The sequence below is a fragment of the Schistocerca nitens genome, chromosome 3, assembly GCF_023898315.1.
Source record: "Schistocerca nitens isolate TAMUIC-IGC-003100 chromosome 3, iqSchNite1.1, whole genome shotgun sequence".
Classification (NCBI taxonomy): domain Eukaryota; kingdom Metazoa; phylum Arthropoda; class Insecta; order Orthoptera; family Acrididae; genus Schistocerca; species Schistocerca nitens.
The window spans coordinates 568,431,172-568,445,895 of NC_064616.1; the positions used below are offsets into that span (position 1 = coordinate 568,431,172).

The 14,724-nt window shown below is 37.7% G+C and overlaps 1 protein-coding gene across 2 annotated transcripts in view; it reads left to right on the forward strand.

The window, feature by feature from the left end:
• LOC126248475 (transforming growth factor-beta receptor-associated protein 1-like) overlaps positions 1 to 14,724 on the forward strand; it is a 145,941-nt gene that overhangs the window by 113,062 nt on the left and 18,155 nt on the right. For both annotated transcript variants that reach the window (XM_049949491.1, XM_049949490.1), the window contains one exon: positions 14,050 to 14,210. In XM_049949491.1, the coding sequence (XP_049805448.1) occupies positions 14,050 to 14,210 (161 nt within the window). The remainder of the gene's footprint in view (positions 1 to 14,049; positions 14,211 to 14,724) is intronic.

Consider the following 14,724-nt stretch of genomic DNA (forward strand, 5'->3'; position numbering starts at 1 on the left):
AATAATGACAAAACCGTCCGAAATCACCCTATTTGACGGTCCAAAATTTTACTGACCAAATGTAGCGCATTCATCAAAATGATTATGAAATGTGTGAAAATTAATGTTTTTGCATTGTGAGGTGTCGAACATACATTTCAATTTGCAAATTGAATACAGCCATGACATCACATTTAATTATGGATAAAGTCAAACTTACAATTAGCATTGCAATTATGTGGTCAGGTGGTAACCCACAGCCCATTTCTTTTCGTGTTGGAGTTACTTGTCACTTAACTGGAAGATGAAGTGATTAAAATGTTTCTTAGGTTTTTGCTCTATTGCCAATATTGATAGGTTTGTTTTCTTTAGGACAGACCTCAGGAACATACATCTGAATTAACATCAACCAGCATTTAATGGTTCCTCCATCCCTCTATCATAGCACTGTAGCCACATAACTTATAAAAATTTTTCACATTAGTTTACAGAAAAAGGCACATAAAAGACATTACAATACAAATTATTTACTTTCAGTAAGGGTCTTAAGACTACATTTAAGCTCACAAATCTGTGGTATATGTATGAGACCTGTGAGACTACCCAGTCTAGCAAATGAATGGGAAGGTATGGCTGCAGCTGCTTTTGTCAACACTTGTCAACTATCTAAATTTGTTTCAAAGAATAAATAAAAAAATGTTTCTGAAAGAAGAAAAATTTGAGCTTAATGCAATAACACATATGTGTTGGTATGATATCATTACCTTAACTCATCATATTTGAACAGAATAGCTGCTCAGACTGGTGACACTAATGTGCATTTTGTGCAGCTATTTCAGCATCATGATAGGCCTCATCTTAATGTGGCTGTTAGGTGTGTTAACATGTGGCTGGAGAAGGCACTGATGGCAGAGGGCATGGGTCACATTGCAGTGGTGCCAGTTAAATCTACCAGTAGATCGGGTTTCACAAGTCATGGCCTGCACCTCAGTAGGTATCGGAAAGGGGAGGCTGGCAAATCTTATAGGTGACAGTGTAGTGGGTGATAGTATGTTAACCCATGGAAAAATTCCTGTAGTAGTTAGTGTTAGAGCTGCACGTTTTTTAGATTGAAGTCAGCTGATAGGTATGCCTGCTTAAAGAAGTCCTTCTAACTAAGGAATCACCTTCAGGGGTGGTCAGGTATCCAAGTAGAGAAGGAATTAGCATATTTCATCAACTTATAAGAGGTATTAGAGATAAAGTTAGTGAACTGCTTGTATATGTTAACTCTGAAATTATTGTGATATTGGAGCACCACTTAAATAATTTGACAATTCAGAGTCTTCCTTTACCAGAATACAGATTAGCTGGCTGTTTTTCAAGAGTTTCTTGTGGGGTGGGGGAGTGGCTATGTACGGTATTCCATTTGAGCCCATAGACATATCATGGCACTGCAATGAACAGATATTTGAATGTTATGCTGGGGCAGTTGAAGTTAGTGAAACTAAAGTCCTAATTATTGTTGTTGTTTATAGGTCCCCTAACTCTGACTTCAGAGCATTTCTGCTCTAGCTAGAGAGGGTTCTTTGTCCACTTTATAGGAATTACCAGAAATTAGTTATCTGTGGTGACTTCAGTATTAATTTTGTATATGATTGTGCAAGAAAAAGGATGCTGGTAGATCTCCTAAGCTCATATGATCTGATGCAGACTGTGTTTTCTCCAGCTATGGTGCAGGTGAAAATAGCACAGCTGTAGACAATATTTTTACTCATTCCTCATTACTGGGTGGACATTCTGTTATTAAAAAGGTGAATGGCCTTTCAGATCATGATGCACAAATTTTAACACTAAAAGGCTTTTGTACTCAAATAAATGTCACACATAATGACAAACTTTGTAGGAAAGCTAATCCAATAGCAGTTGAGAGTTTTTGAAACCTTGTTAAGGAACAAGATTGGCAGGATGTTTATAGTGCCAATAACATAGAAGACAAATATAATGCTTTCCTTAACACATTTCTCATGCGTTTTGAGAGTTGCTTTCCATTAGAACATTCTAAATGGGGCACTGGGAGTAAAAGGCAGCCTGGCTGGCTGACTAGTGGGATAAGGATATCATGTAGAACAAAGCAGGAATTATATCAAAATGTTAGAAGTAGTCACAATCAAGCTACAGTAGCCCATTACAAACAGTACTGTAAGGTGCTTAAAAATGTTATTAGGAAGGCAAAGAGTATGTGGTTAGAATTGCTAATTCACGGGATAAAATTAAAACCATATGGTCAGTTGTGTGTCTGGCAGCAGCACAAGGTCGATGATATAAAGTCAGATTGTAGTAAAAATGTTTCTGTTACTGATAAGTCGGATATATGTACGGTATTTAACAATCATTTTCTGGGCAATGCTTGTGAATTAAATAAAAACTTAGTTTCTACAGGGAATCGTATAACTATCTTGGAAAATGCCTTTCCAAAATTGATGTCTGAAATACTCCTCTGTGATACTGACAAAGGGAAGATTGAGTCAGTAATTAGATCACTGAAAACCAAGGACTGTCATGGATATAATGGAGTGCCTAATAGAATATTAAAGTACTGTGCTGCACAAGTTGGCCCTGCACTTAGCCATATTTGTAATTTTTCCTTTAAGAATGGTCAGTTTCCTGAAGATTAAAGAACCCGGTAGTAAAACTGCTTTATAAAAAGGGAGATAGAGATGATGTAGACAATTTTCGACCTATTTCTATGCCATCGGTGTTTGCTAAAGTTATTGAAAAGGCTGTGTATATAAGGATAATTGATCATTTTATATGACGTAATTTGCTATCAAATGTAGAGTCATTTAACAACTGAAAATGCTATATTCTATTTTCTCTATGAGGTATTGTATGGATTAAACAAAAAGTTTCTGTGCTAGGCATCTTTTTTTATGTAACTAAGGCATTTGATTATGTTGATCACGAAATATTGCTCCAGAAGTTTGAGCATTACGGAATATGGGGAGTAGCTCACAATTGGTTCACCTTTTACTTTAACAACTGACAGCAAAAGGTTATTATTCACAGTGTTGAGAGTGGCTGTGATATGGGGGCTGAGTGGGGTATGTTCAAATGGGGAGTGCCCCATTAGTGAAACTAAAATTCTAATTGTTGTTGTTTATAGGTCCCCTAACTCTGACTTCAGAGCATTTCTGCTCTAGCTAGAGAGGGTTCTTTGTCCACTACTGTTCCTGATTTATATAAATGATATGCCATCTAGTATTATGGGTACTCTAAAATATATCTGTTTGCTGATGACACTAGCTCTGTAGTAAAGGATGTTGGCTCTGTTTCAAATAGTGCAGTTCATGGCATAAGTTCATGGTTTGTAGAAAATAAACGAACCCTAAATCACAGTAAGACTCAGTTTTTACAGTTTCTAACACACTATTAAAAAAAAAAATTTTTTTTTTAATTTCACACAATGGGCATATGGTTAGTGAAACTGAACAGTTCACATTTCTAGGTGTTCAGACAGATAGTAAACTGCCATGCAAAGCCCACGTTCAGGATCTTGTTCAGAGACTTAATGCTGCCATTTTCACTATTCGAATGGTATCTGAAGTGAGTGACTGTTTTAAACAAAAATAAGTCTACTTTGCTTATTTTAATTCACTTATGTCTATGGTATTATATGTTGGGGTAACTCTACCCATTCTAAATGGATATTTCTGACTCAGAAATGGGCAGTTCGGGCAAAGGTGTACGTTCATTAACCTCTTGTTGACCCCTGTCCACTAGTCTGGGTACTTTGACATTGCTCTCTCAATGTATATATTCTTTACTGTCATTTCTTGTTAACAGCATCAGCTTATTCCCAAGAGTTAGCCGCTTTCCCTCAGTTAATACTTGGCACAAATCCAGTCTGCATTTTGGTTGAATTTCCTTAACTCTTGTGCAGAAAGATGTGCAGTATACTGCTGCATCCATTTTCAATAAACTATCACAAGAATTAAACAATATTAGCAATAATCCATGCACTTTCAAATCGAAACTGAAGAGTTTCCTCATGGATCACTCCTGCTATTCTGTTGAGGAGTTCCTTGAAAAATTAAGCTGATTCTTGTTATATTGTTCACTGGGTTTACTTAAACTTAAGGCTTGACTTTTTTGGGTTCATAAACATTTTACTTTATCTGTTATTACTTTTATGTTGTAATTTCCTGGAGTGACACATTCCATGATCTTGGAGATTTGGTCCTCAATTTGGTCCTATGGAACTAGACATTTAAATAAATAAATAAATGAATGAATATCTTTTATGTTCAGCTGTTTTACTTGTGGCTATATATACTTATCATTCAGTGCACTCTACCTTCGTCTGCTGTCTCTGATCCGTTTTTTACTGTGGGCTGATATTTTATGTAGCTTCCCACCTAAAATAAATTTTTGTTTTTTCACTTTATTTTGTGCATTCTCCTAATTTCTTTCTACATCATGTGTATATGGAGGATTAATCCTTATTACTGTACCTCAGTATTGCTCATGGAAGTTGGCATCATAAAATGTCACTTGTGGGGTAGTTTTCCCCACAATCAAGCAAAATGTATGATCATGAATTTCTGCTTCTTTCACCTTTATGTGCCTCTTGTGATAACCTTCATTAATATGCAAACTAGAGAAAAACTAGGCACCACTAGGAAACATTAAGCTAATAACATTTAATACTTTATAAAGACTTCCTGTCTTCCTTTATATACAGCTCAACTTATTCAATGATTAGAACCTGTAGAGCTACCAATTTGCAGGATGTTGATTGGTATATTTTACCCACTGTTCCAAATAGTCTCTCAAATTTTCAGTGTGGGATTGGGTGTTTTAGTGGTCCAGTCGAGGTGGAATAGGGTGCCTGAGTGTTTGTCAAACCAGAAAAATACGTATGCAGTCCTTTGAACACAGTTGTTGTTATCCTGGAAGACAGGAGTATCTACAGCATACTAATAATGAAGATGTAGAAGAAAAGGTAATGCTCAGTCACCAAGAAAGTTTAAATAAATGTCCTGGCTCATGTTAACAGTAACCTAAATAAGTGCACTCAAATTATGGTACGAGAAACACCCCCAAAACATCACTGAACCACCTCTTTCCTGAACTAGACTTTCCACATACTGTGGGTTAAATGTGTCATTGGGCTGCCAGTGCACTCAGTGATATGCACAAACTTTTGTAACCACTGACTGCTACACCCATTGAATGAGATTCCATCAAAGCTGTGCTTGGGTACAAGTTTACAACTACTGAACACCAGTGTATTGGCTGCCAGATGTAAGGGTTATATTCAGAGTTCTTATCTGTCTGGAGATGTAGTTGGTGACTTTACATGAGAAGTTTCAACGCAATTATTCTGTAAACACAGAAAAGTCTGTCAGCAAGAGAATGCAAGCCACTCAAAAAATACAATACAAAATCCAAATTCACTGGGCTTGTGTAGCATGTTCCAAACAGCTTCATATACTTGAGTGATTTATTCTGGTGTACATTATGCTGGACTTTATAGACCACTTGATGCCAGAGAGTTTGTCCTACATAGTTAACATATGCAGTGGCTTCTTGTTCTGCCCACAGTCTCTACACTGTGCAGATCGTATCAATATCTTCACCTGATGGTAGTTCAAACATGTGTGTCTTCGTCACTGGTGGATCAGGATACCATATTCCTCTTTCATTTAACTGGCACATAGGACAAAAATTGTTCAAACAGTGCTTTGCTGGTGATGCTGGTAATGCCACTAACAGCTCTGCTGTCATGAGAGGAGAGACAGGATAGTGATATCATCTACCATGTTTAAGTGAGATAGCAGGGGCAGCACATTTTCTGTGTAGTCAGTGCTCATGCCTGCCTCCACAAGTTTGCCTGGCTTTCCGAGGTGTGTGCAGGGACTGAGATCATAGGGCAGTGTAGGGTGCGGTTCAACCCTCATAGGTTTGCTTCATGTGGGTTGTGGTTACAGTGCTGGACAAGCATGAGAGCAGAAGTCTTGTTGCCATATAGGTGGAGATTGGGACAATGGCTGGCTGCGACTAAGCGCTCAGTGATCAAAGGGCTTATGTTGCTGTTAGGGGGTGTGGTGGTGTCCTGTTGTGGCCACGGGTGTTGATGGTGGCAGACCAGTTGGTTTTGCCCAGCCTGGATTTCGAAAAATGAGTGTCCCCTTTGCTCACAATGGTGCCTATGGTCCACACCAAGTTGCAGCCAAATATATGAGCCCTTAAATGGGAGCCCACATGATAATACAGTGCTGTTCTGGACTCTATGGATTGGCTGCAAAAGATCTAACAATGGTACAGGTGTTATTTGTTATGTGATTTATTCATCTCATTATGTACAATTTTCAAATAATTTTGATTTGATGTACAGGAGACATGTCAAGGTTTACAAAAAGAAACTTTTTCCTCTTTTTTAAGAGCAATACAGAAGTTTACATAATATTTTACATTCTTAAGTTACAGCTACACAAGTACATAAACTAATACATGTAATACAATCCCTGTGTTCAGACTGAAGCTGTCCTCAATGAATTCTTTGACGGAATAACAACACTTTTCCATCCGAAGAGTAAAGAGCAATCTTTTCAATGAACCAAGCTCCATCTTAAATATATTACTGCCTTTTATTTTATTGAAAATTTTTAACCCCAAATACTCTGGCATTTGGGCATAAACTTTTATAAACGATGTGTTGGAAGTTTGAAATTATCTCTGTGGCAAGTGCTGTAGTTGTGGTCAAAACAGAAAGTGTCTAGTTTATGTTGATTTTTATATAAGAACAACACCACCTCATATATGTAGAGTGAGGGGATAGATAGTATTTTTAAATTTTTTAACAATGGTCGACAGGATTCCCATTTTTTTGCAACACACATGTTTCTAATTATCTTCTTTTGTAATACTAGGAGCCTAGTGACATTTGCTGAATTTCACAAGAAGATTGTGCCATAATGAATAACTGACTCAAAGTAGCAGTGATAAACTATCTTTATGGTATCCATGTTTGTGGCACCTGACAAAATACACATTGCAAATGGCAAGCTGTTCAGTTTATTTGCTATGTAATCTGTGTGTACCTTCCAATTTAAATTTTTATCAAGATTTAGGTCTAAGAACTTCATGTGGTTTGCTTCTGTGATATCCTGATCATTGCAAGTTATCTTTATTTCAGTCCTTTCAACCAATTTAGCTTCAAGTTGCGTCATTTTGGTTTTAGTTACATTTAGTTTTAGTTTGTTTTGATGGAACCAAGATTCGAGTTTTTCTAAAGTATTTTTGGCTTTTTCTGGAATACTTTCAGATACGCCATTTTCAATTAGAATTGATGTATCATCAGCAAATAAGACTGAACGAACATCAATAGCAAGTGGTAGATCATTTACATAAAAAAGAAACAGGTAGGGACCCAATATCGAACCTTGTGGGACTTCTTGGGGAACTGTTTTCCAGTCTGAGGAATAATTGGTTCCAATTGAAGTTAAAATGACTCATTGTTTCCTATCCGATAGGTAAGAGCTAAACCATTTTAAAGCCTGTGTTGCAGTTCTGCTGGACTATGACCATTGATGAGGGCTGACCACCACCTCATGAGGAAACTGATTTAGGTTTCATAGCAACTAAGTTTGCATTGCCTTTCTTATCTAAGTTTTAAATACCCTGACCGGCCAATTTGATGCTGGTTGGAAAGGAGCAGGTGTTGTGTTGAATAATATGTTCCTCTGACAGTAATTTTTGAACCCAGATGAAGGGTTTACATTGAGAATATCTGGCCATATTTGGGAAATGGGAGAGAGCGCCACCAACAGCCACATTGCACCTTTGATCAGTCCAAAATAACCTGTGGGTGTTCTGGGATAAGTGTTCAGCAGTGCCTGGCTGATTTTGGGCACAGGCGTGACAAGTGCAGACCATTATTTAGATTTCCTTACCTATGCCTGGCTAGTTGCACTAATGATTTGATGCAGCTCATGCCCCAGTGTAATTGATGGAAGCAACTTTAGAATTCTTGGTTGGGGCATGAGAAGAATGATGACAAGACATTCTGTAGTCTCTATGGCCAACAAAAAACCATCCTTGGCACTAAGGTGATCTCGGAGGGAGAAGTAGGTGTGAAATGTGGGTCTGCTCCTTTTGATATCTGTCTTAACCACCAATGTTGAACTGGCAATGGTACCCCGTGAAGAAGCATATCCCACTCTCTTTCTGTGGGAAGGTGGGGAAATCGTTTAATGTTTGCTGCATATGGTTGTCAAGTTGAAAACGTAGTGCCTCCTATGTATTAAAATCTTTGGTTGACACCATAGTTAGTTGGGACAATGCATCCATGTTAGTATGCTTAGAGGTGAGTATATAATGGATGTCATAATGGTACTGGCTAAGAACAGTGCCCACTTCGATAGTCACTGTGTTGTCTTTTCTGGGAGCTTTGAGTGGGGGATGAATAAGGAAATCAGTGGCATATGGTCGATGATAAAATGAAATTTGGTGCCATAATTGGTTGCCACATGGTGTCAGTATTTTTGTGGGGTTCCATATTGCGATGTGTCAATTGCTAGCATCGGATAGTTTGTAAAGCTGTGAGCAGATTGTACGTACCTTTTTAATTGTTGAAAAGTTGTGTTGGAGACCATTTAAAACTAACACCCTTTTTGCATAACTGGATTAATGGGTGAGCTACTTGAACCATATGGTGTATGAATTTGCCATCACATGTTACTTCCCATAGGAATAATTGTAATTCTTTCAGGTTTTTGACAGCAGGTGGATTATTTATTTCTTCAACATGCTTAGCTGTTGGTTTTACCTTAACTTTACTTGATATGTGCCCTAAATTCATGACAGCGTTTAAGGAAAAACTACATTTATCCAGATGACAGTTTCACTTGTTTGACTGGAGTCTACCAAAAAATACTTGTAGATTTTGAAGATGTTGCTCTCTTATGGCCCTTGGGCCGCTAATGTCATCCAGGTAATTTATACCTTGAGGAATTCTCTGGACGAGTTATTGCAAGTACATCTGAAATAAGGCGGGTGCACTTGTGACACCTAAAGGTGATCTATTGTACCTGTATAGTTCATACAGTATAATTGCCACTAAGAGGTTCTGGAACTTAACATCTAATGGTAACTGGAAATATGCATCCAATAAATGTATTTTCCAAAAGTTTTGCCAGTAACGTATTTGGCTTTCGAATAACATAGAAGTCAGTATTGTCTGAACATTGATAGTAGCCTTAAAATTGACACAAATACACACAAACCCTGTAGGTTTGCCCGTTGACTATATGTAATGGGTTTAATAACCCCTACTCCTTGTAACATGTCTAATTTTGCCTTTATCTGTTCATGCAGGATGAACGGAATCGGATGAGCTCTGCAAAACTGAAGCTGGGCCAAGAATTTGAGTGATGGATGAGCTACAAATTTGTTTTCACCATCTGGATCAGTTCAAAAAATTGCTTATATTTACAGAATGAAAGTCCACTGTAAAGTTGTCACCCTGTAGCTAGTATGACATCTTCTGCACAGCATCATAGAGTAGAGTGATCTGTTGTGCTGTACAGTGTGGTGGACTTTATCAGCATTGTGATGTCAGAGGGTTTGTTCAGTGCAGTTGGCATCTGCAGCTGCCTCTAGTTCTGTATACGACCTATGTTAGGCTCTACCTCCCAATAACATATCTTATGCTGACTATATTGATATCCCCATCCAGTGGTAGATAAAAAAAATTTGGCATATTCAGGATTTATACATGAGGATACAACAAAATAGTCAAAATGCTTCCTATCAGCTACTGTCCAGTTTCTGCATTGCTTGGTCCATAAAATACATGCAACTCTATGTGCTGCTGTGAGCAGTGGCTGTTTGCAATGTGCAAGCATCCATTGCATGCAGTTCCATTTGCAATGTTCACTTGGGAACTGTTTGAGCAGGACCTATATTTGTTGACCTATGTTTGTTGGGTTTGATACTGATTGTAGTTGACAATGCACGACACTCGTCTGCACACTGTTGGTTAAGGTCTTCTTACAACCACTGTTCTTAACACCGTGTTACCTGGCTGAGAATGGTACACCATCCATGTAGATACATTGGACAGTCTGCATCGATACACTGACAGATTAGATGATTTCATTCACTATGTGGTCATTGGCAAATCCAAAGATGATAGCTCCTTTCTACCCTTGTCATGTCTCCACACCTTACTGGACTGATTCCTTAAAACCAGCTGTCACAAACACACTACTTCACTGCCACATCTCGCATCAGTGAAGGGCAATGGAGGGTCACATGACCATCTGGAGTCTGTTCTATATCAGTGTGCTCTTTTAAGTGGGTGACAAATATCTGGACTAGTGATGTTAAATGGTTAATAAACATTGTCACAACCCCTGTGGCTTCAGTACATTAAATTAATAATGCTATTACAGTATACATACTGCTGTGAGTCCACTAACTGCCCCCCCCCCCCCACACACACACAAAATTTGACAAATTAACAAGAACCCTCAGAAGAAAACTTATTATTTCCAGTTTTTTTCTTTACTTTTCTACTGCCGCATGTCTCTCTCTCTCTCTCTCTCTCTCTCTCTCTCTCTCTCTCTCTCTCTCTCTCTCTCTCTCTCTCTCTTTCTTCTTCTTCTTCTTCTTCTCCTCTCTGTCAAGTAACACAGTTCTTTTACGTGCACCTCTGGCAGTACTTGTAATCAGAAGTTTCCACACAAAGGACACCATGTAAAACATTGCAACTTCTTACCCCATTTTGCCACTGGATCTGTAGTGGTATTTGTTGAGTGGTAACCTAGATTGTAGCCTACAGGGCATGTCGTATTGGATCAAATGTAACTTCTAAATATGATTCACAGTCTGCTACTGTGTCAGTGAGTTGACCACTCAACTGGCATTCCTCAATAGATATTGTACATCCCTCCAATCTGAATGCTACAGGACCTTGATATGTGTTACTTCAGAAGTAGGCTATGGCATATGACTATTGCAAAATAGTAATGAAGTCACTGGGGCAGCACATACTTTATTGCAACAATTCAAAAACAGCATGAAAACAGTTACACTCAGCACAACAAAAAATAATTTAAAAAAGTGGCTTCTCCATATGTGGCATCACGTCACATCTTTCCAAGAATGTAGTTAAATTCAGTAAATCAACAACAAAATTACTTTCTGTCATCAGTCAAGCATTTTGATGTCCACTTTTCTTCAACATTGTAAACTTCAAACATTTTCATCATGAAATTCACACTTGATCGTACTGTTCAATATGAATGGTCTTCCTCACTAAGCACTGTGATCACAGGCTGTCTTTACCTGAAAAGTCACTTGCAGCTTCAAATATCAGTGCTGACTATCTGCAGCAAATACATCTTGTAGATCCCATGCTAAGTATCGAACTCGTGAAGTGAGCCAAGTCAAGCTTCTAGCTATTCACAGATTCCCTCTGCACCTGCGCACAAGAAGTGCAGTCCCTAGGTAAATGAAATTCTAAAACAGAAATAATTAAGCATTTGGAAGATTTAAAAGAACAAAAACTGTTTAACCTGATATAAGAGTTTACAAAACTGTCAGTCTGCAATTCTACATCTACATCACTACATTAATACATATGGCAGTTAAAAGGAGCTCAAACTGGCTGATCTGCTGTACTCGATAGGTAAAAAGTCCCCAGCCTGACACAGTGATGATTTTGATATCGGTGAAATTTTCTTATGTTGGTACACGTGTAATAATGTGTGTCTAAGTGCCAACTTTACCTATGGAGTGTTTTTGTTTATTTAGTCACATTGTGTGTGTTTCATTCAAATGGATATCCTTGAAATACATGCTACCATAAAATTATTTGCTTGATTTCATTGACTGCCAACGTAAAGTCACCTAAAACTGATAAAGATCTGTAAGAAATTTGCTTATTTATTTTTAACAGTTGACAAATGGGTTGCTGAATTTGAAAGTGGAAGATCTCATAAAACTGCAACCACAGATGAAAATGCAAATAAAGTCCACGACTTGGTATTGGCGAAACAGCCACTCAAGGTTTATGAAATAGCTGATGCTACAGGCATAGCAGAAAAAAACTTTTTAATAAGAGTTAACTATGAGAAAGCTTCATGCTAAATTGATGCAACTATTGTTGAACAGTAGTCAAAATGATATGCAAACAAAGATTTCTCAGGAATTATTGGGACCATTTTGAAAAGCCTTAAACGTAGTTTCGCACCAGTATTTCATTATGTACAAGATTTGGTCTGTACCTCAAACTAATCACTAATCAAAGGAGAGTATGGAAACTTATGGCCCTTTACCAAAAAGGTGATTTTATTTCATCTGCTGGAAAGTTTGTGAACAGTGTTGTCCAAGATGCAAAACAGGCTCTTGTTAGTGTAAAACTTAAAAAAATTTAAAAAAAATAAACCGCATAAAAGCATACATACAACACGGCTCTGTTTGTGAAAGAAAACAAGTCTTGCATCTAATCTCCATCTGTTACCATAGCCAATAAAATTTGTAGCTGGAAAACAGTTTTAGTTGACTAGCTGGAAAACAGTTTTAGTTGTCTAAAAAGGTCTTGACATCCATACTTCAGGGCTGGAGTCTACTTGATGGGAAAAAATTGGAGTGTGTGCACTTATGCCAAAAACGTGCTTTTTGGCCTAAAAAGCACATTGTTCAGTTTCCAGTCCCAGAACTTTTCACCATGCCATTTTACTGAGATCATAACATGTGACTAGTTGTTGTAAGCATACAAATAAGGGAATAAGACAAGCTGTGGAAAACAAACTACCCAAAACACCCCTGCTACAGAAATCCTAGGAAATGAGAAGTAGCCTAACTGGGCTCACTGAAAATGCACAAACCAATAAAGAAATTAAAAATCACAACTGATCACAAACTAAAGCTAGTACCTGTTCACTTACACATGGAATCATGTAATAAAGAAGCTAAACTAAACCCACTGCACAAACAAAGTACGATGGATGTTGTTAGTGGTGTTACTAATTATGGCCAGTTGTGAGAACTGGCACACTACTGTATGTACTGCCAGCAACACACACAAAAGCAGAAACAACTATCCTAATTTTTGGAACTGTTCAATTCCTTCACCAGTGAGAAAAAGGGAGATATATTGGTGGGGATAGGTTTGTTCAGGCCTCAGCTTTGGAGGGTACCACTTCTGAAGATGAGGGGAGGCAAAGATGAAGTGGAGGTAGGAGAGAGAGGAGGGATGAGCAAAAGAGTGAGAGTAACAGAGTAAATAAATAGAGACTACCAAAACAATTACTTTGTGATTGAACCTCCCTATTCCCAAAAATGTGTGATATTAATTCTTTCACAAGATTTTTGCAATGGTTAATTAAAAATATCACTTTAAGTGAAACATTTCTATTCTGAAAGAATACGATAAGATGAGGTTCATGTGCTGTTCAGTGAGTTTATGGAGAACTGTTCTGTTCAGCTGTTTGACTTTCATTTATTAATGGAAATACAAGGAAAGTGTGGAATAATGTTCACCTATGATCACTTCTGGGTCACTTGAGTTTGAGAAGTGTCATATTCCTTCAGTGCCAGCAGTTTGTCATTGTTAGGGCTTCTGTCTTGTGGGCAAATTGTTACTATTCAGTTATTGTGTTACCATGTCAAAATGTTTGGAGCCATCACTCCATAGTGTACTCATTTACATCTAAAGTACTGATGATGCGGTTTCTTCTTCTTCTTCTTCTTCTTCTTTTTTTTCTCTCTCTCGAGTACCTATAGAATGTTTGGGCATGGTTTAAATTTGCAAATAAATAGTAGCCATTCTTCATTTGATTCTGAATATGAGTGTGATTGTGATGTGCAAAAGTATTGAATCTTTACTTGCTCGCATGTAGTAGTGAGTGTGTGCCTCATTCCAGCTCCTCATCCGCATCTACTGGCATTTTAGAACACTTAATGTCTTCATGAAACTGACATTTCTTGTGGAACATTGTAGTATGCCAGTAATTGTAAAACAAATTCACACACTTAACCTTTTTTTTAAAGCCTTTCTTCTCTTTTTTTGTGTTACAGATTGAAGAGCACGAGAAAGCTCTTGATATTTTGGTGAACCAATTAAAGGATTTTAAAGCTGCAGAACTGTATTGTGAGAATAATGCACAAGGAAAGGAACAGAAGTATCGAAATGATATTTTTTATACTCTTTTGAGTATTTATCTAAACCCTAAAATAGAGTAAGTATTGTGTATGTAAAAGCTAATGTAAATTGTAACATTGTATAGTCAGGCTTAGCACTCTATTTTGCCTTGGGCTCCTTGTTCCTTTGTCTTTGATCATGTTTGGTAAACTGTAAGTTCTGAAGTTCTAATCCTAAACATTCTCATTTCTAACATCTCTCATACTAAATATGTACCAACTAGCTGAATCCATAGGAGAGATGCACGAAGATGATTGCAGGAGGACAGTGTATATGAAAATTGGAAATAAGTACCGAAAATTACATTAACATTAATATTTGTACGATTTCTGTTCTGAGAGAAATATTTTATTGGAGAACTAACTGTACAGTCTTAACATCCATCAGCTACCATTATGCTGCCATAGAGTTGTGTGATGTGTTACGTCATTTAGTAAGCCGCCCGTTGTGGCCCAGCGGTTCTAGGCGCTTCAGTCCGGAACCGCACTGCTGCTACGGTCGCAGGTTAGAATCCTGCCTCAGGCATAGATGTGTGTGATGTCCTTAGGTTA